General features: G+C 42.7%; 1 protein-coding gene across 1 annotated transcript in view; it reads right to left on the bottom strand.

The window, feature by feature from the left end:
* The window catches only part of col22a1 (collagen, type XXII, alpha 1), an 88,915-nt gene extending 61,869 nt beyond the window's left edge, over nucleotides 1-27,046 (bottom strand). The window contains exons 1-9 of the mRNA XM_049601994.1: nucleotides 26,561-27,046; nucleotides 24,396-24,513; nucleotides 20,079-20,221; nucleotides 19,416-19,982; nucleotides 14,283-14,363; nucleotides 3,110-3,221; nucleotides 955-1,078; nucleotides 364-639; nucleotides 179-259 (exon numbers count right to left, since the gene is read on the bottom strand). Of these exons, the coding sequence (XP_049457951.1) occupies nucleotides 179-259; nucleotides 364-639; nucleotides 955-1,078; nucleotides 3,110-3,221; nucleotides 14,283-14,363; nucleotides 19,416-19,982; nucleotides 20,079-20,169 (1,332 nt within the window). The 5' untranslated portion in view covers nucleotides 20,170-20,221; nucleotides 24,396-24,513; nucleotides 26,561-27,046. The remainder of the gene's footprint in view (nucleotides 1-178; nucleotides 260-363; nucleotides 640-954; nucleotides 1,079-3,109; nucleotides 3,222-14,282; nucleotides 14,364-19,415; nucleotides 19,983-20,078; nucleotides 20,222-24,395; nucleotides 24,514-26,560) is intronic.
* Between the last annotated feature and the right edge of the window lie 803 nt (nucleotides 27,047-27,849).

The raw sequence follows: 27,849 nt of genomic DNA, 5'->3' as shown, positions 1-27,849 counted from the left end.
TTCGTCTTGTCTTTTTTCATCTTGTTTTGTCTCATCTTGTACGTCTTAATTTACAGCACATACAGTCCTACATTCACACCCTCTGAACTTTGTTTGGATAAAGACAAGACATCTTGCAATTAGAACCAAAACTACTTCATGAAACTGTCAAATTTGTGACACTGCTTCCAATACTCACAGGTCCGTTGGGTATATCACAACAGGTCTCCAGCTCTGCATGTTTGGAGTCACAATAAATCATCATCCTCTGGAGGTCAAACTAAATGGACACAGACAAACAACAGATGAACATTTCAACCTCAAGAAAATAACCTTTGCTTACAGAGTGTATTAAACTACCACATAAGCAGGGCTGAGACTCACATCAATGGGCACACTGTCATACAGCCTCTTTCCAATCACTGTCCTGCCCTGGATATCAATGTCCTCTCTGTCTTCAATGGGCAGTGTCTCGATGTGTTTGCAGTCCAGGTACAGAGACACAGACTTGGCCTCCACGCTGAGGGCAATCTTATGCCAGTTGCGGTCAAACAGGTTCTCAACATCAGGGCTCTTGAACACAGCTCTGACGGCGTCTTTTGTCAGGCCGACAGCATTGTACTCCACTCCCTTGTTCTCACCGTCCAGGCGGATGGACACCTGACAAGTCAGAGGCAGGAAAATGTTAATGATAGGAGCTGGAGGACACAAGCAGACAGTCACGTGAAGCCAAGACAGAGTCTTGAACACAGAGTTTAGAGACATTGTCTGAAATCTTAGCTTTTAATTTAAGATTTAAACATCGTGATCATGATTGTGGATTTAATTGTATCTGGCTTGACAGAGGTAAACTCACAATTTCCATGTTTTACGCCCTATGATTTAAGAAGGATCTAAAGAGTCGGTGAGCCGAGCCAAATCCAGACACATTCAGTAACAGTCGCATTTATCACAGTTTACGTTCAGCTGACCCACCTGTGGGATTCCATATTTGTCAAAAATCTGCCAGAGGTACCAATCTTCCCGTCTGGAGGTTTTCCTGAATTTGAATGTTGTCACGAAGGCATACTCATCTGGCAACCCCTGGGGAAACACATCTCTGCAGAGTAAAAGCAGGTGGTTATTGCTAACATAAACGGTGCTTTGTTGTACTTGTATGATAAACACACAGCTGAAGTGACCCCATCACTGTTTAGACTTCAACGTGCAAAATCAAACAGTCTGTGTTTCACCTAGAAACCACTTTGTATATACTGGTCCTGCTCTCCTAGATAGAGTGATATTGCATTATACATTTAATCAAAGCTGACGTTAGTAACTTTTATGAAATAACTTTTTGTCATATTTGTGGAAACTGTCACTTTATTCACACAGCAGAACATGTGACAGATAATCATGTTCCTCTGCCTCCTTGTACTGCTTCTAATTACATGCCTGCACATGGACGAAAACAGCCAATCAGAGCCAAGGACATGTGGCAATGACTGCCAATGACTGCCCGTGAACTGCTGTGGTCAAACTGTCAAACTTGGCAGCACTGATCAAATATCAATCGAGATTTTGTTGCTGCATTGTTGCATTGCATTTCTCTCCTCAGATGTTTTCAGAAACAGATGAGAAATTTTTGCTCCATTTTGCCCAAACTATTTCCAACATGGCAGCCGGGTTACAAACTTTCTCATTTTACAGCTGAACAGTACATTAAAATATGTATCTGAAAAAATTTGAGGCAAGAAATATGAAATGCAGTAGCAGAATCTTTATTCATGTAAGCATGAGCAGCGATTGACATGATTGACAGCTGCATTAGAGACTCTGTGGCTCTGATTGGTTGTTTTTCTTTAACCATATCTGATTCCATAGACTCTTTAAATAATAGACGTAGCTTCACACATTTGTTTGTGGGATGCTGTTTTGAAGCCTAGAGTTCGGCATTTAGGCTGTCACCATCTTTAGAGCCAAAAGTGACCATATTTGGACAAAAGGTTGGAGCCGTGGAGGAGCAATGTATTTTCATCCCAAGCTGTCACATGTCGCAGTTTTGTCAGTGGTCTTTCACGTGTATATGTTACGCACTAGGTTTCCTTCTGCGTCTGCTGTTGACATTCTGGGATGCGGCTACCAAAGATGGCGTGTCAACAAAAGCACATGCTTAGGTTTAGAAATAAACACCATGGTTTGGCTCTACATTCATATGAGAAGTGAACACTGGCTTCCTGGATGAAAGTCCAGGGTTTGGTTGACCCATCTACCACCCCTGCCATCCGCTCTTTACGACTTTACTGCTCCCTATATTATGTAGATTTAACCTGACGTACGGCCGACCAGCAGCATATCATAACACCACCAAAGATTTTGTTCAGCCATGTTACCAACTTAAACCCAGCGGTGTATCATATGGCTGTGAAAGGTGGCTTTTGGCGTCAGGTGTTGACAAAGCGGCGGTATTTGACGGCTCTGAAGTGAGAACGGGCTGGAAGGAGTGAGGGGTGGATCTGACTCATAGACTGTGGTGATGCCTTGAAGACAGCCTGTTACGCAAGTCGCCCAGCCCTTAAATATATGCAACTTTGGACCTTGATAAAATGTAAATGGGTGAGTTCTAAAAACATTCACCACCTGTGCAGTTGTAATCAATGTTGAATTTAGCTTTAGAGCCCAGAACTGTTTTTGCACCAGGCTGCAGGCATGTTTATTTCTGCAATAAGTTAGGCATTTTACATGGGAGTCTATGGGGACTGACTCTGTTTTAGAGCCAGCGTCAAGTGGCCGTTAGAGGACCTGCAGTTTTTGGCACTCCTGCACTGGCCTCATTTTTCAGCCTCAGAGTTTGCTGCTTGGTAGATTCTAGCAAATGCCATGAGATGCACAAGGAGCAAAAGGAACAAGATTTTTTTAGACTATTTGTCTTATGTTGCTCTGCATGGATATAGTGACAAAAGGTAATTTTTATAAAAGTTAGCAAAAAGTTTTGTATATTTTCTGTAGGGGCCCAACAGTATTTTTTTTTTTTTTTGCCCTGCTGTTCCCTAACAAGTTTCTCTAGTCGTGACTTCAAGTTACATCTTTACAAATATTTAGAAGACAATGTGCAATGTATTGTTTGCAGTATAACAGGGTGGTCACTTACTCTGTTTGCTGTACAATGGGCATGGTGCCGAGGCGAACGTAAGCACTCTGGCCTTCATCAACTCTGGTTCCCAGAATATCTCTCACATTGAAGTAGTCCATCAGGTCAAACCCTGCAGCGACACAGTAACATAGCCTAGTTGGACTCAAGACAGTCTCTCACACACACACATAAATAAGCACACAGGGCTCTTAAGTCTTGAGGTTGAGTTATGGCTTTGTCAGATTTCTCGGGGTATACTGCGGTTTAATTGGGTCAGTCCCACCACACCCTGCAGCCGCTGTGTTTGTGGCTTTTTGGAGAGCGATTAAAAATGCCATATTACTGAATAACTGGAAAAAAGAGCCATTTGTTGGCCACTCAACATTTGTTTCATTCGCTGCCAGAGGTAAAAAAAAATGTTGCCATCGCTCTTAAGGTCTGTGTGTGAGTCTGTGAGTGTGTGCACGTGTGTGTACATTGCCCTGCAGTGTGTGGTTTGAAGTGGTGTAACCACAGGTCATATTTAGGTGGTTTAGAGAGGGCACTCCCTTGTACAACAAACAAACGCTGTAGCTATGGCAATGCCAGAAGGATGAGAGCCTGTACAGTACTAATGCTGCCAGTTTGTCCAGCAGATCTCGCTGAAAGCTGGTGGTTATGTTGTGTGCGTTGAGCTCTACTGAAAGCAGACTGTGCCATTAGTGAGCCAACAGGATGAGGACACCCTCGACATATTCCTGCATGGCCTCAGTAATGCAGCACAGTCTATGAGATGTGAGGTTTCCGCTGGGAATATGAACACCAGTGCACTAATCTTCCAAAGAGGAAACCGGAACATTAAGGTGGTAATGTGAGAGTCTGGCCAAAGCTTAGTGGAGGTCATTAGAAATAGCCTGGAAACAGGTGGCAAGACACACAGGCTGCCCCCACGCCATTAGCAACAGAGTAAAAAATAACATTAAAAACAAGAGCATCAGAACAGACTGAATAACTGAGGGGAGCAGTCATCAGTCCTCACAGCTACTCCGTCTCAGATGCATTGTCAGGGATAACTGATTACTACGGACTCACCACGGGGGAAAAATTCTCTGTATATGAATAAACATTCCTCATACACCTCCATTCATTTTGGACACCATGCATGCACTTGCATCTTAAACAGATACCTTTACTGGCCAGTAGATGGTGCTGTTTCTGCTTTGGATTAAAATACAAGACATCCAGTTTGCCTTGGATTCCTCTTCTTTTGTTGCTTGTGTCCTTTTGTCATCAGATTAGTATCAATGTGGGAAATAAGGGGAGTTTTATCCCACAATTTAAAGCTTGATCTATACATTAAGATGTAGTTTACACAAAGGAGCAGCATAGCTTTTATAGCATTACCACAGGCTTGCTTTGTAGTAAGACAAAGGCCAGGGAGACCATCAGTTAGAGAGCTAGCATATCAAACAGCAGAGTTGAGGATTCAAGTCACAAATTTGGGATCTTTAGACTTGACAAAATCAAAAAACGACTTGCAACTCTATTTGCACTTTAACACCATGACTTGTGTCTTTACTTGGACTTCAGACTTTTGACTTGAAAATACTTGATGCTTTCCTCCAAGGTCAAAGATTAAAAAGTATGTTATTTAAAAATTTCATTTCCTGAATCTACTAACATTATTCATTCCCAGCAAGTCGTCACTTAATTCTCCTGATCCATTGTCGCTGAACCAATCTGACAGCATTCATTCATTTTGCAGGAGAGAGAGAATGAACGCTGCATTACTGCGTGCCAGCTGGAAAAAATGATACCAAAGATAATTGTATTCCTGTACAAAAACCATGTAGAGGACAACAATTGGAAATTGCAGTATCCAAAACACGAGGGTCAAAAATTCCAGACAGAGACGCAACAACTTCCAATTAACCTGTTTTAAGAAATAAGTACATAATTTAGAAAGCTCTCATGATTTTTTGTACATTTAGTACATTACTCTACTATTAAAATCACATTATATTTGGAAAAGAGCGCATCATGACTTGTTAAGGGCTCGACGCTCAAAGGTATAGACTTTGGACTTCAATGCAAAGACTTAGGACTTACTTGTGACTTGCAAAACAATGCATTGGTGCCCCCTTCAAGTGGAAGTGTCAACGTTTTATATGTTTAAATCAAAGGACACACTCATACTTGCAAAACCACAGCATCTCAATCAGAACGCATGAAGCTAATTGTAAGGAGGGTTCTGCATGCTTTTGAAACAGAGCAAAAGTTTATACAATACAAAAAGGTTGAGTGACTTGAGCCTTAGTGATGCTTTACTGAGGGGATATTTTGCTGCTCATCAGTCTCACTGAAGGGTTTGCTCGAGGAAGCCGTGCAGCTGTGACTTTTGCTGGCCTCGGTTCTTTTTGTCACCACGCTTGCATCGTGCACATTCGCTCACCGCGCCGTTTCTGTGGCTGTTTGGGGGCCATCTCAGCACAGAGCTGTAATTTGGACTGGCAGTGGATAGCGTATAATCAACCCAAAAAGTTATTTTGGACAGCCAAAAACGACCAATGGGGTGATCTGCGGGAAAAGCCAGATGAGTTCACTGACTGGGAAAAGGCAAAGGCACACACACAGCATTCTTTTGATCAGAGCAGATGGCAACAGTTGTGCAGTAGATAGTGAGCTCAGAGCCCCAGAGACGCTCTGCAGCCTCCTGTGTGTGCTCAGTACCCCGAGGGGTCAGACCAGACAGCCTATGATAAATACAAGTCTGACTCAAACCGCAGGTCTCTTGGCTGTCAAATCATAATCAGTGGCAAATAGTCTTGACATTTCTCACGGAGAATTACGCTCTCGCCTCACCAGCGAAGAGAACATTTGTTGTGTAATTATAAGTGGGAGCCTACAGGAGCTGCTGGAGAACAGACGATAAATACTGTTTGTCTAGTACTCCTCTGCATGTAGAGAAAAAACTCTATGTGCTTACCACAATCTGGAAAAAGCTCTTTACCCAAATAAGTTTGACAATGTATGTCCTGAAGCGAGGCCACAGTAACAGACTCACTGCATTTTGGGAAAACCCCGGACGTCTTTGTCATGTCAGGGAGCTTCAGACCTCAAACCGCCGTTTGATAACAGCGGTCTGGGGCCCAATGCAGGATGGGCTCTCAGACCTGATTATGACACAACTGTCTGTGCAGTAATATAGGTAGAGAAAATCAGTAACCATCTTCATAGGGACAGTCTGTATGTATGGGCACGCCCACAAAACGTCACATCCTTTTAATCCGAGGGGGAAACAAAGCTTTCGTTACCATGCTGAAGAGTCGCTGTGTGGCTTCCTGCACATCAAATAACAAACAAATCCAGAGTTTAAGGGTGTTTTTGTTTTACTTGGACTCTATTTTACCATGTTTTTCTGTCTAATTGGAATAACATGTTTTGAATTTGGTCAAGTATTGAGAGAGAGCTCCGCAACACAGTTTAAAAATTCCCTCCCCAGCTGTAGAGGTAGCTAGGTCACATAACGAAAGCTGGCCAGGCTGCAATGTTAACACTCAGGGCAGGTTTGCATTGTCAATTTACGTCCACTGAAAGTGTTTTTGCCACTGACAGGCTCAGATTGTTATTCTCTGCAGGGACAGACATTTTTGGTAAAGAGTAAGATCCTTTGTGTTTAACCTGAACTACCCCCAAAATCGCTGTCATCAAACGCACAAAACTCCATTTAAATAAATAGTAATTACAACACTATAATTTAAATTCAACAGCAACAAAATAAAATTCAGAAATTCGGAAACCATCTTGGATTGCCTCTCCACTGTTGCAACAATCACCAGCTCTGGTTTAAGTGAAATAAACCCTTAATTCACCCAGTTAGCTGTGAAAACATGCTGCCTCTCTACATGCTAAAATTACTGTTCATTTAAATGGAGTCTGGTTGGTTTAGTGACAGCAATTCCAGGGCTGTTCCTGGTTAAACAAAAAGGATCTAAGACTTTATCCAAACAGTGTCAGATTGCTTAGACACTAGTTAAAAAGTTGTGAGCCTCCAAGGATCTGTAGTTCTAGAGGCTGCAGAGCTGTCAATGTAAAATAATAACCAGACACAGAATACCAAGATTCATTTCAGTGAAGTTGCTCACCTGGCGCATGGAGACATGCATAGATGCAGACACATTACGTTTTTAGCATAAGGCCTGTTTCCACTGAAGAAGTTCCTGGTACTATTTGGGGGGCAGGAACTTTACAGGAACATCCTCTCGCTCGGCCCTCTCAACCGCTGTGTCTCCACTGAGAGGGCAGAGTAGGAGGAAGGTTCCTGTAAAGTTACCGGGTTCTGGATGTGACGTAATCTTTGCGCAACCGTTTTGACCGGGGCGACGCGGCAAAGAAACAAACGAAGAACAACAAAGAAGAAGAAGAAGCAGAAGTATGAAGAAGAAAGCAGACATAAGAAAGATGATAATCAACATGGAAGGAGCTGAGGTGGTTGCTGGGTTTCTGGCGTGTCTCTTCGTTTACATGGCGGTGGATATTTTGTCGCTTTCTGTTGACGTCACATCCTGCCTTGAGTATATCCAATCCAATCTCCAAGCCTCACCCAGGAGTGTTTAGGGCCCGTTCTGAGTACCTACCCCGAGGCAGGGACTTGTTTAGCCCCTGTAAAAGTTCCATAACTCTGTCCTTCGGGGGTGGTTCCTGCGGTGGAGACACGCACCAACGGCCCCGGCCCCGTAAAATTACCCCGAAGTTCCTGCGGTGGAAACGGGCCTATACATGACACGCCCCTACAAACCACATCCACTACCAATATAAGACACCAACTAAGACACCAATAAGCTCACCAACATGATGGTTATCCAGTCCTTGCCACAATGAGACATTCTAGTGAACAGTCCAAATGTAGCAATAATCCACTTTATAATTCATTAAACATGAAGATGAGATTCATCTCACAAGATGTAACCCTTCTCAGTACCCTTATCCTAAACTTAACCACCTCTCATTTAACCTAATACTTCATAGCTAGCTAAAGGCTAACTTAGCATTTTCTTCAGGGCTGCCATTTTCGGGCCAAGGAACGAAGGGGGCTGATCGCGTACTTACATATATGTGGGTGGGTGATATGGCAGCTCCAGCTGCAGCTATACCTACTCGAGCATGTATGCCAAAACAAGTTTTTAACCTTTCGGGTTTACTTCCATGATATGTGTCCCACTGAATATGCACAGTAGCATTTCCTGCACTGGCCCAGCCTACAGGTTCCCACTCAGCTCATAGACTTTACATTGTGATGACATCATGGGTGTTTAAATCACTTTTCTTGGCTGGAGAAAAGTTTTACAAACATAAAAGCATCGTGGATCAAAAATTCATAATAGAAAGAGTCATATTGACTTTGTTTGTCCTGTCAACAGTTTTACAGACGTGTATTTTTACAATGGTGGTCTATGGGGAAAATCCTGGGGAAAATGCTTTTTTGGCTGCAATACCACAAGTGGCCACTGGGAAAAATTAGAAGCAAAGCTGAGCAGCTTCCCTGGGGGTCTGGTCATAGCACATAGTCAAAGCATAGGCTAATAGCGATGAGTACAGTTAGCGCTGCTATAGTGTCTGGAAACATAAACGAAATTCACTTAAAACACATTAGTCAAATACATCATAGCGTTAATAACTGCAGGGTACACATATTATGTCAAGTTTGGTTAATTATGTCTATGGTATTTGTAACAGTGTCCCCTGTGTGAGTTTAAAAACAGTGCTTTCCCAGCACTTACAGGCTCAGGAAACTGTTAACCCCTTCGCAGACTCTGCTCTCACCACACCCCCTTACTATGCCTAGACGCCAACTGCACCTGTACTTTCTCTCACTGTGCCAAAGTTGAATGGGTACCTGCTGTGGCCTCTTCATGTTCTCCCGGTGGTCCTGGGACCAAACTGTGGGACTTGATGCAATATAATAATCCGTTTCTAAATTGGTAACCTTACACCATAACAGTAACTAAGGATATATATAGATTATAGTGACTAGTAAATCTTAGGAAGCACCATTTCATTTGTGGTGCTGGTAGCCAAATGTAAAAGAAATATAAATCAGTGTAGAGTACAGTATATTTATGGCGTACTCCTCAATAACCTAGCTTTTGGTTACAAGAAAAGATTTTCTCATATAATTTCCCTGTGGAGCAGGACTCGGATTGGAAAGACAAACAAAACGCAGCCCAAAAGGATTTACTCCAATTAGAGTGCTTACAGCACATCTGACAAAGTCGTACATCTGAGTAAGAAAACATGAGTGGGTTTCAGTGATTTATCTAAAGTTCCAATTCCTTTGCGGTTTAGTGGAAAAGCCATAATTAGCATAATTAGCACTTGCCTGATGGCGATTATCTGATAATATGTCTCGACAGTGGGAAGTGAAGCTGTCAGCTATGATCAGAAGCACACGCTAATACTCTGTGCTGCCAAATCACCCATTATGGGCTGTTCTTTGACTTTGACCCAAACGTCACCCCAATTTGTAGAAACAACTTTTGAGAATTTCCGAAGTTGTGTTGATGAAGCTTGCTCAACCAGCTGGGGCAACAGTAATTCAGCTTCAGTGGTGAAAAGTTACTAAGTGATATATCTATTATATGCACCTTAATATTTAAAATTAATCTTCCACAACTGAGATGGAATTATTGTTCTTATTACTACATCAGTTTTCAACATCCAGTAATGCAGCATAGATGTATGACAATGCAAAACTTTGATACAACAATATAACACAAAGACATATCACCCTGTTTTCAATATTCTTTGATATTTTTCTTTTACTTTTTGGCTCGCTGGTTGGCACATGGATTAATAAAGAGATACAGCATTGGAGGCAGGGCCCTGTTCATTTTGATAAAAGTTGCTCAGTGGTACCCTGGAAATCCAGAGTTCTCACTAGAGCACAATTTGAATTTGCTCAGTGAGTCACTCTGGCAATCAGTAATGATGCTCATTACCCATGCCGTTGGATCTGAGCTGCACCAATCACATCGGTGTATCTGATATAGGCGGGCCAGAGGCGAGCTAAACAGATGACGACAGCGCTGTGACGACGAAGTCCAGAATCAGTCAGTAAACATTGCAAGATGGCTACGGATGAACACCAGGTGTTTGAAACGGCTTTGGCCGCTACAATGAACGAGTTAGACTTGACTTTTTCTCTAAAAGAGGAACAGAAGACGGCGCTCGAATCTTTCCTTTGCAAGAAGGACGTTTTTGCTGTTTTGCTGACCGGATACGGCAAGAGTCTAATCTACCAGTTAGCTCCGCTGGTAGCTAAGCTCTGGATACGTCACCCCGTGTATTGTTCTGATTGCTCGTAGTGTTAGCCAATTGCGTGCAGTGATATTTTCAAATGCATGCTTGGTGCCGCCCCTCGAGTTGGGCCATTTGCATTACTCATAGCCAGACCCTAAATCTTTCTACATTTGGGTCTGGATTTCCAGGCTAGCTCAGTGGCACGTGAAGCCAAAAAAGCTCAATTTCCCTGATATGAAATTTCCCAGATCTTTCGCATCCTGGAGCCAAAAGAGCAAACACATTACAGACTTATGTTGTGTTCACGCCAAATTCAGTGCCAAATTTTCGTGTGGAGTCACTCGTGCAAGTTTGCACGGCATAATATTTTGTGTTGTTGTTCACTTCATACGTGCATGAAATCGATGAATCAATTAATGAACTTCTGCTGGTACATCCTCAGTGTCATACGTCCCCGGAGGATCTCAATGCTGATTGCCAAAATCCCACTACTCACTTCATCTCGCCGCTTAATTCAAATATTTTACATCATTCGAAATGTGCCAGCCGAAGGGACTTTATGTCTAATTGTGTCTTTACATTGACTTTACATGTAATTAACTTGTGCAAATTGTTTTATTTGTGCCTGCTGTGAACACAACATTAGGTTGGCCAAGCTGCTAAACTTCCGGTTTAGCCCTCTGCTAACTTAAATGGGGATAAAAATGATTCAAGTGTGGCGCTCTAGACTTGCAAAATGTTCTCGGACCGCATGGATCAAATTGTGTTGGTGAAACAAGTCATTTTGTGGGGAGCGTGACCCTCAAAAAATTGTATCCACTGATTTACAGACCTCTTTGTCACAATGTAGACTATGGGAAAAAGTCTTTTTCAGCCCCATGACATCACGTGAGAGACTTATTTCCACATTCGGCCACTATGTCAAATTAGATTCAAGTTCCTGAGGGCTTGAGTTGGCACAGCAACCTTATAGCGGAAGTCCAGACAGACTGAACCTCCAGTCTTTGTGGAGCTTGCATATTATGTCTGCGTGGATTTCCTCTGGGTGCTTTGGTTTCCTCTCTCAGTCTGAAGACATGGAGGTTAGATTGATTAATGTGCTTGTTTAAGTTTTCAGCTCTGTGATAGACAGGTGACTGTTCCAGGGTGAATCCTGCCTCATGCTGGGTTAGGATCCACAGCCCCACAAACCTAAAAAAAAATCAGGGGGTGGACTGTTTAACTGTGGATGAATGTTCATTATTCTGTTTTGTTTCTTAAATGGATTTCTCATTTACATGCCCACTTCCATCATGAAATAATGATGCTGTTCAGTGACCCATGAAATGTTTCATAGAGGACTTTACAGCCTGTCAAGAATATATTTCTTAAGAAACACAGATACTGTCACGCAGTCCATCAGCAAAATGTCAGTAATTTGCTATAAAAAGCTCTTATCAGTTGACACAGATTATCAGGTGTCAAGGTGCCAGCCAGATTTCTTTAGAGTCAAACTTTCTAAAACACAGCTTTCAGCGCTCTGACATTTCCCTTTCCGTGAAGTTCAGCGTAGCAGGAGTCCAAACAGTCATGCCAGTGCATCTGTTTTTTCTCTCAGCGTGTTGGATGTGGGTGGGAGACACAGACAGGAACTCAGATCCCCCAAAAGACACTCTTAAAACAACATCCGACCTTTCTGGTGAAACGCTATTCAAGAGCTCTGAGAAACCTTTAACTCAGCAGCTTGGAATATAAGAAAATAAAAACATTCAGATGGTGGAGGACTAGTGATGTACTTCACTTAGCGGACGACTAGCTCAGCCACTTAACTACAGAATAAGAGCTGTATTTAAAGCAACATAGAGTGTTTGGAAATGTTCCCTCTTTAAAGAATAGTTTGACATTTTGGTAAATACACTTAGGGTGCTTTCAGACCTAGAGTGGTCTGCTTTGGTCTTAATCAGGGACTAATTTTGCTCCAAAGTTGGTTCGTGTTCTCACGGCAGCATTTACAAGAGGACCAGATCAAACGCCTTGTGTGAGAAAGCTGCTCTTGATTGGTCAGAATTTCCATGTGGGAAAAATCCAGGAAGTAAAGCAAACGTTGAAGAAGAGTACACTTGCAAGATAAATGTGACACTTTCTAATGTCACAATGGAGGGACAACTACGCAGGTTGATTTTAGCGCTGCTCATCGTGGACTATATTGCTGTCATTGTTCATTTTAGTCAAACCATACAGTTTGAAAACGAGGCGCGGCTCCAACTAGAAAACAATGTTTTGATGCATTGGATGTGCTGAATGTGCATATTAAGGCAGTACAGGAGGAGGTGCACATTAATAATCCTCCAGGACTGTAACATGCTCATGTTTAACCCAAACAATGTGTGTGACTGCAGTTGCTTCACATCCAGGTCGGAACACGTAACGTAAATACGAAGCTCTTAGCAACAGCTTAGCTTAGTTTAGCTTTAGCTGAAAGACTGGAAGCAGGGGAAACAGCTAGTTTGTTGTTTTCACACTTTTATTTTGGGGGTTTAATAAACAAGATAGTTCTGTGTTAATTTATAAGGCTTCTCTCAGCAATAAAGCAAACAGCCTTTCTCCAAAAAGTGGACATGGGAGACCAACTATGATGAAAATGGCTAGCTTGTAGGGTTGACCAGGATACTCGGATGAAACACGTATCCAGTATGGATAATGTACGTTTTACGAATATGAGAATCATCCGTGTAAACTGTGTAAATATCCGCACTAGTGATGAAGTACAACCCTGCGTTGGGTAGCTGTGTTCAGTCTCCTACTCTTGTGATCAAAAATGATCAGAAGCTCAATCCTGAAGCTGTTCTGTAAATAGTTTTCCAATGAATAGTAAGTACAGCAACTTCTGATCAACCCGTATCAATGTCAGCTTTAAAACATGGATGAGAACTGGATACAGCATTGGAGGCAGGGCACTGTTCATTCCTATGAAGGTTGCTCAGCGGCACACAAAGCCAAAAACCTTCCACTTTCAGGGTTTAAAAGTACTCAGAGTTTTGGGCCAAAAGAGGAAGTGCACCAGAGACTCTGTCAGCCAAGCTGAACTTGAATGGGGATAAAATGATTTAGTCATGCGGCTCCTCTAGACTCTTGAAATGTTATCGGACCAAAGGGATCCAATCCTCACAGTGAAACAAATCCATTTGTCGGGGCTGTGATGCTCAAAAAATGTAGCCACTGATATACTGATGTCTCTTTGCCCATGTTAGTCTATGGGAAAAGTCTTTGGGGACTCTCTGGCACGCTTTCTGGGGCCTGATTTAAGATAACAACTTCCCAGATGGTTCCAACCAGTAGCCGGTTTAAACTCCACCCATTTTAGGTGGTGACTCCGCCCACTCTGAGTACAGATATGGATACAGGTAATTTTGTTGGTCGAACAGATAAAGATAATTGTGTACTCGCTCATCCCTTGTAACATGATATTGAGTGTAATTGATAACATAATTCATAGAAGTTTATTGTCATGCCATATGAAAATGAATGGAAGTCAATGGCTGCCTGGAACTATAGACAAAGTACTTCTTAAACACAGCAGCTTGGTTTGCAAAATGATTAGCTGTGACGTAAAGAGAAAAAATGTGGATAAAGTCAAATCTGTCAGCAGTTTGGTTTTTGCAAGTATATTGAGTTTTTATAACGGTGAAAATGGATGCAGCAGGAAGGTAGCACTTTCCAAGTCATGAATAAAATCAATTCGTTTTCAATCAGAAACGGAGGAAATTGTGAGTGAAGACTGTCTAAATGCATCTAAAAAGTTTCTCTTCATGTAAAAAAAGCTGAATGTGGGAGTGTATAGGAAATGCTTTAAAAAACAATGAGCTGACTTTGTGGCTGACAAGTTTTGCCAGCGCTGTGTGTCGCCGTTAGAAAAGCAGCAGTTTGCACATACCTGGAACCTCTTCAAGACCATAACTGGTGCTGTTGGGCTTAAAGCGATCAGGTTGAACCTTCATGTTAGGACACAGGACATCTGAGGAGAGAGGACAATAGTACAGTCAGACACATTGTAAATCAGGTTATGATGATCTTTTGGGAACACAGGATACGCAGAGAATTGTTCAAACACTTGTATTGTTAACCTTCCTGTTGGAAATCTAATCATGTCTTACTGTGTCATGACAAAAAGCAGTCATCCTGAAACTTTACGAGGGGTCAGATGAAAAAGGTGTGAACTGCCGGATTGTTTTACGAAATGGTGATCTCATGATATGTGATCTGCAGAGCAGCGGCGCAGACAAAATGCCCTCCATCTCTCCTGCCTGATGTCTGGGAGTGGAGTGTGTGGCCTGACAAGAGCAGGAGGCACCTCCACAGACCTGAGAAGCAGTAACAGTTTCATATTTCCACACACATGTATTCCAGTCATGGTGATGACAGTGAGAAAGGCAATACCATCAGGTTTGGTTTTTATTGGCAGGAGGGGCGTTTTCTATTTGTGTCAAGATGCCAGCTTCACGGCTAAAGAGCGCAGATATGGATCCTGTTTGGTTTATTAGATGTAAACATTACAGCTGTGATTGACATTTTAAAGGGTTCATCCAAATAACCAAAAACAACATGTCACTTGGAGGTGGAGGTGGTGAGACATTCAAGGACACGTTACTGTCGAAATGTTAGACACGTTAGCAGCACGGCTAGAAGGATGGCAATGTCACCACTGTGGTACAGAGTGAAATATCTCAACAGCTATTGGATGGATTGATATGAAATTTGGTACAGACATCCATATCGCCCTTGGGATGACTTTTAATAACTTAAGTGGCCTCAAGTGGTTTTATACTTCTGCCTTGAATCGATGACATACCTATGGCGTAGGCTCGGCCTGGATGTGTATTCTACACCATAGCCTACGCAGTAGCCTGACTTCTACCTCCCCAGAAGTAACTACATGTCGTGACAACGCAGACTTCCAGTTTATTTTTGAAAACTGAAACCATTTCCCTCTGTGGAAATTAAGCATTTATTTGGGCTACTTTTATTCCACAGAGACAATAAAGCCCCACATAACAACATTTATAGTCTTGTGTAAGATTTATCCTCACTACATATGAGTACGTCTGCTAGTCGCCAGGCTAATTTATGCATTACATAATGACAACTTATATGCTAATAATGTTGGCATGTTGTTATTGTGGAGGAAACATGTCCAGCAAAAACACTTGGATGGATGACATCCATTGACATTTTTCTGGAGGCCAATGCAAAAGTTAGCGTCCTTCCCTCGTCAAAAAGCCCATAAGATTCTTTCATGGGATTTTGAATTATCATAGAAAATAAGCTCACAATGAACACCTCTTTGTGATTTTTGAAGTCCAAATGCAACGCCAGAAGTAAAAAGGTAGCGTTAGGCTGTAAACCAATTACATTAAGGTTGCATGATTTAGCATCCCCACCTCAACAATGCTGTAAAGCTGTGTTCAGCGTGATTACAGTCTCTACTCTCATTTAGCCACTTGTTAGCAATTGCCTTTTTGAAGACATATAAAAGCTGCAAAATTCATGAGTGTGGTACTTATTGACGTATTTTTGGTCATAGAACAAAATGTGAAAGTCTCTTAAACTTGGACTTAACCATTCAAAACAAAACAATAGCTGTGTTCAAAACCGTCCACTCACTCACTCTCTCACTACTCCCTATTTCATGTTTACTATATAGTGCACTACATGGGGAAAGACTGAAAGAGATTTCGGACACTAACTGAAATTTTCTGAACGTTGTTGCGTCAGTAGCTGCGCCGCATACTCCTGTGACACAAGTGGACGTGCCGAGCATCATGTAAACAAACCAGGCGCTTTGAGGATGATCGAACTGTATGGTGGTTGTACTTTTTGTCAATAAATTCAATGGTCAATGGTGTCGACGTTTGGGTTTTGTCAGCTACGGTTGTGTGTCTGCATTGTGAGCTGTAATAGCCCACAATAGTGCACGAGCTACAAGCTACCTGGCTCGTGCGAGCTAAGTGGCTATTGTTAGCTCGTGAGCTAACAAGCTTCTATTTGTGATAGGGAGCGATTTCGAACACAGCTAATGACTCTGAGACAAGGGAACCAGGTATGCTAAAATGCTAATGCTAACGATCGTTCACGAGGCGATCCCTGGAGTGAATTTTGTACTTTTGTTTAATGTTGTTGCTTTTAAACTTTGTTTCATGTGTGTTTTGGAGGTTTTAGTTGAGTCAATCAAACTTCACTGCACTTAACAGAATCTCAACACACTGGCAGAAAAATCCACCGTCCACTAGTGTTCTGGAGGTGTAACTGCAAGTGACACAAACACACCTCTGCACAAGTTTAAATGCTCACAACAGGAACAGCCACTTGCTTAGGCTCTGCACAAGCTCTACATAGGCCCTACGCTCAACTATAAATCAGCCTCTGGTCATGTTTAAACGTAATTTTTAAAAGTGAGCACAACAAACAAAATATCTATTACCTTCATTGCATTTGGATGATGTAAGAAATCAGAAGCTGATATCAAAAAACCTGGGTAAATAAAGCCAAAAATATCTGTATGTCTAGAAACTACAAGAGGCAAGTGAGGAACCATGTTTCTTGCTGCCATTTGGGTGAAACAAAATAGATCGTATAGCTGCAACAGTCCCCACTAAATAATTGGTGTATTTTGCACAAATGACGTCTCAGATATATCAAGACGAACCTGGATGCATCGGCGTTTGAGAATAACTTTGATCTGCTCCCCTGCATTCATTTCACAATGTGACAAGGTGAATTTGAAAAGACCCCTCTCACCCATCCCATGTGGGGAGATATATTCTCACGCTGTTGATTAGGTGCGACAGCAAATCAGGATCCTGTCATCAGTTTGTAATCAATCTGTTCAGAGGAACTTCTCATTAAAGCCTCATATCAGCCCCACAATTTGTCTGCGTCCCGACTGTCAGCCCTAAATATTATCTGCGGCTGAAAATATCACAGTGAGACACTCCAACTTCCCTAATAGATCAAGTATCTGTCAAACACCTACTATCAAACCCTACAATCTTCTTAAATCACAGCTATAAAAATCAGCCTGTCGGAGCAGCTATTAACCTTTGCAGTGTTCATTATGAGGACGGCTCTGGCTTGACATGGCTTGTTTTTCTGTTCCCTGTCTCATAGCAAAATACAAGCAGCTAATTTAACTCGCAGCATACTTGTCAATAATTCCACAAGTGGTATCTCACATGATTTATTTCTAATTCCAGCAGTAAAGTTTGTGAGCATCTGTCTTCAGTTTGCTCAGCAGTTAAAGAGAAAGACTCTTTTTCCTTCTGTCTTAAAGTCTTTTTAAAGTGATAATTGAGGATCTCAGAAAAGATGCTTGGTTTTTATTGTTTATAAAGCCAGCGAGTCCACCAAAAATTACCGTGCTGTGAATGAATGGAAGTGCGTCACCCTTTTTTAAAGACGCTGTTGTCACACAGCCCTGAGACTTAGCATGCTAGATAGCTGAGCTACTCCCTGCACTCGTGGCCCTGGAGCTATAATTTAGGGATCCGGCTGTGAGTTAAAATGGAAGCAATGTAAAACCTGCCTGTGGAAACAAATGTCTCGCACAGGTTCATGGTATCAGCAGCAGCCAACAACCACCTTTTCTTTTTCTTTTCTGCAGCCGGAGTTTGATCAATTTTTAATCCGTACTATTACCCGTGTTACCTGTCGTCATTACGGCTGCTGAATTTTTTAAATGCACTGCAGGTGTTAGACAAGAGCTTTGATATTTCTCTGTCACTTGAGTCACGTAAGGTCGAGTGTGTGATCTATGCAAGCCCACACGCGCTCTAATGAATCAGTGCGGCACATAATAAGTAGCGTCCATTTTTAAACCTATAGATTAAAAGGTGAAAACTTTCGACATGGACACTGGAGCGGCTGCACCGGACCCACTTGAAACATTAGAGCTATAATTTTCTGGGTGAAAATAACTCCGAGCCAGTCGTGCTGACCACTGATATACTTAGAGACTCACTCGTGGTGATTTTAGAGATTACAGAAAGAAAACACTGGAACTTTCTGACTGTAAATTTAGCCTTTGGCGAGTTCTGAGCTCTAAACCTGCATGTGTGGCATGTTTTATAAAATATAACCTACATTATTAGTTGACAGACTGGAAATGTATGGAGTCAGGGAGCAAGGTCAAAGGTCAGTGGCTTTAAAATGAATCTCCACGCTGCACCAGTATCACTCTGCAAGATGATACGCCCTTAAAAAAGAAGAAAGGTGTTTTTGTCTGAATCAACACTTCCTTCAGAGCAATCTGTACTTTCACCTCATCACACTTGACAGTTTAGAGCCAGATCACAGCGACGGTTGAGAGTTTGTCTTTGCTCGTCTGTGTGCTAAACCGTGTAATCATGTCACTTCCGTTTTTGTATTTACTGTTTGCGGCTAGGACTCATGGCATCCTTTTCTTTCCTGACTGGCTAATTTTAGGCAGGAATTTAAGTGCTGGAGTGCAAAGCATCCATCTTCTCTGTGAAAACACTCACACACAGATGCCTCTCCACTTCTCCTCGCAGCTACCAGACAACATGAAGCTGTGTTTTTTAAGCCTGTTTCAGTTACTTCATTTGTAAGCTACTCTCTGACCCTGTGCGCCTGTGTTAGAAGATTTTCTCAGCACACTAGTGGAAAAAAAATGTTGAGGTTAGCTTAAGACAGGCTTTCCAATGCTAAACACCTCTGCACCAAAGCAGCAGTCAAAAAGGCAGCTCCACCACAGAAATGTCTTGGTTAGAAAACTGTCATTTACAAGCCAGTTTCTGCAGCAGCCCCCCTCATGCTTTATATTCTGTCAGCCATGATAGCACTGTAGCCATGCGCCGCAGCTCTTAGTGGTCGGGGTGGGGTTTTGTGGTGAGGGTCTTTCCTCCGAATAGTGTTTAAAGGTTAAAATAAGCGTCTAATTTGATTAAGTGCACGTTCAGGGTGAGGCAAGCCCTTCAAAGGGAGGCTTCAAACAGAAGCCATGCAGCATGCAGTGTGAGTGATGTGTTGGCACCGAGCCCGATGGCTGACTTACTCTCACACAGCCTCCTCCTCAGCCTGCCTCTGATCTTGTCAATGGCATTAAAGTCCGTCACATGGAAGACGTGGGCATTTTTTGGCTCGGCGGCGATCTCCTCCAGCTCCACCTTTAGCGCCTCCCCGATGCCCACGGCAAACATCCTGATGCCGGCTTTGGCAGCAGCCTTCGAGGGCTCCAGAACATAATCCTGGCTTCGGCCATCTGTCAAGAGGATGGCCACCTTCTGAATGCCTCTGGCTGCAGGCCTCGCTCCGTTCCGCTCCGTGAAGATGTTGGTGGTGGTGTAGCTGATAGCATCCCCGGTCATTGTATTCCCCCCCAGGTAACGGATATTACGGGCAGCTTGCTTCACATCTTCCAGGGTTCTGTGTCTGCCCAGGGTGAACTCAGTGGTGGGTCTGTCACTGTAGCGAACCACGGCTACTCTCGTCTTGTCAGGCGCCACATCGAAAGACTCTACAAGGTTGGCCACCCATTGCCTGATCTTCTCGAAATTCTCCTTCCCAACACTGGATGAGGTATCCAGGATAAACGCCAAGTCATAGTGAACATTTTTACATCCTGTCATGAGTGGATACAGCAGGGTTTAGTCACATCCGGTCAAAATAATCTCAAACACTAGTATTATATCAAAATATTTAGGCTTAATGGTCTTACCTGCCCTCTGTGCTTCCACTCTCTCGCCGGAAAGAGTCAAGGCCAGGATGACCAAGACCAGGGTGATCCTAAATCCCAGTCGTAATTCCATCTCGGCCTCGGTCTGTTTAGTTTAGCTTATTACCACCATCAAGCTGTCCAGTCTGTGGAAAGGTCAGTGGAAACATCAGCAATTCACCACAGTCACTTAGTTCACTTTATAAATGTGAAACAGAACTATGAGACACTTTAGAATCTAAATCCTGTTTGCAGAGGGACAGCTTGGCAAACAGGATTTAGGATAATTTCTCTCCAGCGGTGAAACCAAAGTGGATGAAGTACTTCCTGTAGTGCAGGGAAATTGCTCTAAAAAAAAAGCAGGCCTCCTACAAAGGCTGCTGCCACATCTCTATGCTGAGAAGGGGACTGATGGAAAGCTGAGTTCAGATTGTGTTTTGCACTTTATATGTAAAGAAACTCCAATAAGAGAGAAATCTCTATCTCATCCCCCCTATTGTCTGTTGTCCCCTGTTTGAATCTCTTCTCGGTATGGAAGCTGGCAGGAAATGTTCTCCATTCTCAGGATGTGATAATTAAAGCCTAAGACTGAAAAACACGTCTCCGTACAGCAGCAAGTGAACGCTCCATCCAGAGAAAACTGGACACTCCAAAGATTGTAGGAACTTGCTGCCAGACATTTTATTTTACCATCCCCACCCACAAGACAGCAAAAGCACAACGTTAGCAGTGCGCAGACTGCTGATGCTGCACCGCATGATTTCTCCATACTGATGTCTCAAAGTTTGAAATGCACACAGGTATCTCTAGTTGTCATTTGGAGCTGCTAGAGGGGAATTTGTTCAGCTTTGATCCACCAGCATGTTGCAAAGGACCACTCAGTCCGTCTCTGTTGGGTTCATTTACGAGGCTGTTGTGCCCGGCTGGCGCTGACAGAAACCTGTCAAATAAACACAAAACTATTCCTGCTCCTGTTGTACACCACTGGCTGTGATGCCTGCCCTCAGGGCTGATGTGGCACTGACTGTAGCCATAACATGGACTCATCCGGACTGGGAGAGCGTCTCACTGTGGAGGGTCACTGGGGGACGTTGAGGAAAGTCTGAGTTATGCACAACCTGGAAAGCAATGATACGAGTCCTTTGTGTTCTGAAAAGTTCTTTACCATCCTTTGACGTCTTCTCTGTGCTCTCTAATGTTTGAGAATGTCTTCAAGGAATACTTTGGGATATAAGTTTATTCCTTGTTTGATAAATAGGAGACATAAAGACTGGAAAGAGAAGAAAAAAGCAAGTCCACCACTGACCGCATTTTATCCTGCTTAATACACACAAAACTAAGGTGTAAACAGGTTGAGGTTTAACGGTGGAATAATGTGCTGGACTATTTCTCGGCTGAGAGCAGTGACTCAAACCCAACAGGATGGAGCCGTGCTGGGAAGCTATTTTGGCATAGTGGCTATACTGGGTATTGCAACATCTGAGTTTATCATGTGATGCACCTTGGCCCAAAACGCTTTATTTCTTTGGAAAGAAGTGGCTGTGAAACCGTGAATACATTTTTCTGAGTGCTACACACCCCCAGGATGACTATTTCTATTACCAGAATTTGATCCATTTGGCGCAGTAGGATTTGGAAAGTCTAGAAGAGCTGAATGATTCAACAGGAAGTCAGCCGACTCGCCCAGGGGAGGTCTATAGACGAGAGTGGGACTCAGGTGTGCATGCTGAAGTGTGAGAAAGCCAGTGGTGCCTTTTTCAGTGTATATATGTCACATTCACACATTTGAACTCACCTTCACACACTGGCGGTTGAGGCTACTGTACAATGTGCCACCTACTGTTCAGTTTGAACGTCACAGCCGCGTCACTTTTACCCCTTTGCCACCACATTAGCTCTGGTTCTTGAACCACTTCTGGTCAGGATTCTTGGAACCTTGGTGCTCTCTAGCAAACCAACACACCACCACATTTCCACCAGTACTGAGTGGAAAAATTCTAAATAAGGATGTGTCATCACTGGAAGATGTTGCACAATGCAAGTCGGTGGTAGCAAAACTGTGTATCACATGAATAACCTGCAAACTTCTGTTCTGTTGTTACAGATATTTGTTAGAACCAAAAAATCAAGTATGGATCAACTATAAATGAGTCCCTGATGATTTCTGATGAAGTTGATTTCTCCAGAAGAATATGACACGCCCACTGATGCTGCCACAATTTGCACTTCAGGTCAAGGAAAACCTCCTGTTTTTTGGTTCCAACTTTTCAGGTTCTGAAAAGGTTCATTAATGATCCAAAGGCTCTGAATGGTTCAAAATTAGGTGTGGGAATCAACTCCATGTTGGTGGAAAAGGGGTATCTGGCATGTGGAGTAGAGGAGCCAGGGACTGAACTGCCAATCTACCAATTAGTGAACAGCCACTTGAACCTCCTGAGCAACAGCCACCCAGTGAGTAATGTAGGAATGAATGAGGTGTCATCTCTGAATCAATCTCTGAATGTGGTTGCTGTCCTCAATGAACCCATGAGTGAGTCGCAAATCCCACACATAACTTCCTGTAAAACAACACATTTGTCATCTTTACACAACATTTTGTGCACTAGCGGGGGTTAATAACTGAGCTTTAAGTCCAGATGAAATGACATTTTGTGAGCATCTAGCTGTAGATTCATGGTATCATGATTCCAAGATAAACAGGATAGGCAGGGAAACAAAGGAGCACTGACGGAGCATGCTAATGCTAGATAGCTAGCATAATCTTAGCTACTGTATGTGCGGCTAAAAGCTGCAGATTGACTGACGGGTGGATGTTATTATATTATTGATTGTATTGCTATATGTTTTCATTATTATTTTTTGGAGGCGGGATTATGCAGAGTGCACACTCTATCAGGTGATCTAGAAGTCGCCCCTATTGTATTTTGTTTTCAGATCTTGACATAAGAATGAGAAGATATTGATATATTTTTTTTGTATCTTTATTTATTTATTTATTTATTTATGTATTTTCTGTCATATATTGTTACGTAGCTGCACAATATGGCGAGGGATGCGATGTCAAATGGTTAAAAAAGGCATTTTTATCTTATATCAACTTTAAGTCTGCTTAAATAAGTGCAGGAAGATTTTGTTACAGTTGGACGGAGCCAGGCTAACTATTTGTCCTTGCCTCGCGTCTTTAGGCTAAGCTAAGCTGAAGCTTTATATTCAGTGGCCAAAGATAAGAATAGAAAGCTAACATGTGTATTTTCCAAAAAGTCAAGCTAACCCTTTAATGGGAGGCATATTATATAAAATGATTTAGGGCTAAGACGTTATTTGACGCAGTTTACTGTGACTATACTCTCAGCTTTTGAAGTGAAATATTTTGCCATCTCTCTAGCACATTTTAGATCATGGGAATTTAAATAGAAAGATATTTCAGTAGAAAATGATTCCAGGAAATAGCCAATTTAAAAACAGCACCCTTTTGACTGTGGCTTGGCCGGTGTAGCCTGTGAAATAGAGGGTGCATTATTTACTGTGGATAAAGCAAAGTGTTCTGGCCTCCAGATACAAGTTTCCTTATCTGATTCTCCACCGGGCTATTTCTGCTACTTGGTTTCACTGGTGCTATTAATGAGCAGAATAAGCACACTAACGGAATCGCTCTAATTGCTCCAATTAGAGTGCATTTAAAATCTGAGAAATTCAGCCCAGCGAGACTTCAGTGGGGAAAAAAAATCTCAGTCGCCCAATAAAAGCGGCTGAACATGATTTGGATTCATGCTCCTAATCCGCTTTACCCAACTTTGCATGAGACGTACATATTCTAATTTGTCTCTCTTTCATCTGTGATCACATTTAAATACACTGTATGTGTCTGTCAGTGCTGCGTTGAGCTAATCTGCAGTCCTACAAGCAGATACAGTGTGTGAGGTAAAGCTATAAACAAGCTGCTTTGCTTCTGTCAACATCTGAACCTGAGGCCAGATTCCTTACAAAATGTGGGTCTGTATCATCAGGCCCGTTTCCACTTCCTCTCTCAATGGCAGACCTGGGACTGCGATGTAGATGTCTATAACAGAAGCACCGCGTTTGTCATTCCCAAAATGGAAAAAACAGAAAGTGGTTTTTTTTCCATGTGCAACTCAAGATGAAGAGAGAGAAAAAAGTCTGTTCTCTGATAGAGCATCTGAACAGCATGCTGATACAAAAAAAGCACCTCTTGCCAACAATTTAAAACTTCTTAAGAAAAAATGAGAACATTAGAGTCAGGTCTGAGAGGAAGATAGCAGTGATAGATGGATGATTTTATGATGCAAATGTTCTTCTTACCTGGCCTGTCACTTGTTAGTCAGCGTTACTGAGGTGTGTCTCTGCCTCCAGCAGTCACACCCTGAATCAGCAGCGGGGCAGCATCATTATCAGGAGATAATAATCCAAAATATCTCCCCTGCAGGCGCCAGAGATCAAAATGAGATTATCATTTAATCCAGGGTGACAATCCAGTGTACAGTGTTGTTAAAAAGTGAGGTGAGGTGAGCTCCAGAAACCTTGGGTGGACTCAGTAGGAGGGAACTGTGAGTGGGGAAAGTGTAGGGTTTCACTAGGGGACGAAGTGCCTTCTACTGTTCTTGACTGGGCTGTGCTCACACACATAAAAAAACAGGCTGAGAGGCGCAGCCAATTATAGACGCAACTTTCTGGATATTTTTGTCCTTTATTTTCTCTCCTTTATGGCTGCGCCCATCTGAAGTGTTGCCCTCAAAGAAAAGGCACGGCTTCTTGGCAACCGCCTCAACTGTCCGGCCTTTGCCACTGTGATAGCCACAGCGGAGCCGCCCTGGGGCTGGTGGTGGGCCGGGCCGCGTTGGCTTCAACCAGCCACACACTTATGGAGAAGGGCTGTATTTAAGTTGGGGAAATGATTACAGAACACTGGTGCTTGCAGCTTTGTGTTAAATGTCTGTCCTCGCACTGGCTTACAGTAAAGCTCTGTGATCTCTATTACTCATGTCGCGCTGTTTTGACAAGTTTACAATCATGTCAGGCCGCACTTTTTTTTTTTTATTCAAACATTTTCATATAAATTATGTATCTTTTAATTTACTTCTTTACTTGCCTCTGTAGTTTCTGTTTCTCTCAGTCACACTTGTTTTTTTTGTTCCACTTCCCACCATTTTTCTTCCTCTAATCTGTTTTCTTGTGCCGAACATTTTACCATTGTTTTTGTTTTGCAACATCCCAATTTCCTCCAAGATGATGAAATTTTCATCCTGCAATATCCACTTTGTAGAACTGATTATTTATTTACAACAAGCAACACAAACTCATGGATGAATAGTCACATTTTCTGTATTTCCCTGCAGTTTCTCAGTAACCTCTCCTCCTTGATAGAAAAGTCAGCTCCATCTGCAGACCTGTAAATCTACATGTGTTTTGATTTGATATACACATTTACAGGCTGACTGTAATTCACATTTCAGTGTATGCTGATGTCCTTATCATGTGTGGTCATGCTCCCTGGCAGGGGAGGAAGCTGCAGTGAAACACACCAGCTCTCTGTCTGGCAGACAGTCTGTGTCTCTCCTCTGATGTCCTCTGCATGACAAGTCTCATGTGCTGGCAACTCTTGGATAGACCTTTCTCTTTAAAGTGCTCCTACAGCTGTCACCACATGCTTTTGCTGTGTTTGAAAATACATCCAAATCTGCCGTGGAGCTCGAGAGGCACCAAAATGCTCTAAAACACAGTGTCAATATTTGAATGTCATGGACAACAGACAAGTTAGCCATTACATCCAGGGCCTATTTACAGTGCTTTTGTAGCCAAGGAAAGTGAGCACAGGCCGGGCTATGTATAGGCTCAGTGTGAAGTGGATGGGAAGTGGGCTGGGCTGATGATTCGGGGCAGATGCATGTTATGAGTGATGGTGTCAGTCTAAGCAACCGTCTGTCGCCTTATGTGAGAGGGCCAAAGAGGTGACCAGCTTGTAGGGTGAGCGAGAGGCTGTGAGCAGCATGTAGTGTTGGAGAAAGCCATCTGTCACCTGATTGACAGCCAGCTTTCAACCTCCCACGTCAGAGAGAGGCTCCTCTTCCAAAATATGTTCAAAACATTCACGTGTGAAGTCTGTCCAAGCAGAGCAGACCAGGCTTTTGTAAAGTGATAACCACAAGTATCACACATTAGTTTAACTTTCTAAAAAAATAACAAAGTGCTTCACATTGTGTCTTGTATGCCACCCATAGGCTGTATAAAATAATGGATGTAGCCACCTTGCATCATCCATTGCTGTGAACTCCTGTATTGAAGCATTTTGGCTGTCATCTTGGATTTCTGGAGCCAGAAGTGACCATATGTTTTTAGCTGAACCTAAAGCTAGCTGCTAGCATGGTTAGCATGGTGCATTTATAGTCTATGGTTAATTGTTAAAATGCTAATGCTAATTTTAGCAAGCAATAAACAGGCTTAAAACCATAAAAACAAAATGTACTTACCAGCAAAGCTGAATATCCGACTCCTTGCAGGGTCTTTAAGCACAACCAAATTTTGAGTAAGACTTTTTAGGCGACATTATACAGTAATGGTAATATAATTATCATGAAGTGAAAACACACTGAAATAGCAGCAGCTAAGGCTACGTATACTCTGTGCAAGGTTCCCACAGGAATATAAAACCTAGAAAACTCATTGAATTTGACAATCACATTTTCCAGGCCTTGAAAAGTTAAGGAATAAGATTTTTTTTGAAAGTTTTTGTTGTGTGTATTGTAGGCTGACCAAACATCCTCTTTTGCCCGGACATGTCCACTTTTCACGTCCCGTCCGGGGCGTCCAGGGGAGTTTTATAAACTGATGATAATGTCCGGTTTTCCGTGTGTTTGTGTGTGTGTTAGAGTGCAGCACGGGCTGCATATTTCTGTCCGAACCTGAACCGAGCCCGACATTATTTATGACCAAAGCACTGAGTTTGTGTCACACAGTTGTTCCGGTTACAGGCTATTTAACAGGCCGGGCATGTGCCGTGGGTGCTCAGCGGAGAGGGAGACCTCCGTGTTTGAGGCGGGAGCGGGAGGCGGGAGCGGGAGGCGGGAGGTCCGACGCTTCCAGCGAGAGGAGAGGGAGAAATATAACAAAATAAGATAAAATAGGAAAAACCTGTCTCCCTCTTTTATTTTATTTTCAGCGTTTAATCAAGGCGGAGGCGAGTGGCTGGAGGTCCGAGACTTCCAGCGAGGAGAGAGGTGGAAACAAACAGCCAATGTGTGTCTGTGTGTGTTATGTACAGGTGTTGTCACGTAAATAACAGTGCCCAAGCAATAAACAGGACAGACAATAGGATTTTATTTATTTTTACACTACATTTTCACTGAAAGCTGACCGAATCCGATCCGAGCCCGAATACAATTTATAGCTACATTTTTGACCAAACCCGGCCGACCCCTCGGGCTCGGATCGCCACACTCTAGTGTGTGTATGTGTCCCCTATTGGGGCCTATCTGAATTCCTGTCTTTGAGAGATATTATTTTGTAATATAACTGAATTTTCTATCCATACATATAAACTTTAAATATATTAAAATTATAAGGCATCTTTGAGTAAACTGCGAGTATCATTTAAGTAGGCTATGTCGTGGCCGGCCGAGTGTCCTCTTTTTTGGAAATCAAAATATGGTCACCCTAGTGTATTGAAATTGTTTCAGTAATTTTCCGTGGATAACCTTCCATGATATGTAACGTGGGATACATGATCCCCGCAGCTGCTGTATCTGTCCCCTGTGTCCCC

Source organism: Epinephelus fuscoguttatus, linkage group LG17, assembly GCF_011397635.1.
Source record: "Epinephelus fuscoguttatus linkage group LG17, E.fuscoguttatus.final_Chr_v1".
In the NCBI taxonomy this organism is placed as follows: Eukaryota; Metazoa; Chordata; class Actinopteri; order Perciformes; family Serranidae; genus Epinephelus; species Epinephelus fuscoguttatus.
The sequence above is the reverse complement of the archived record's forward strand: the minus strand, read 5'-3'. Positions and strand labels throughout refer to the sequence as shown.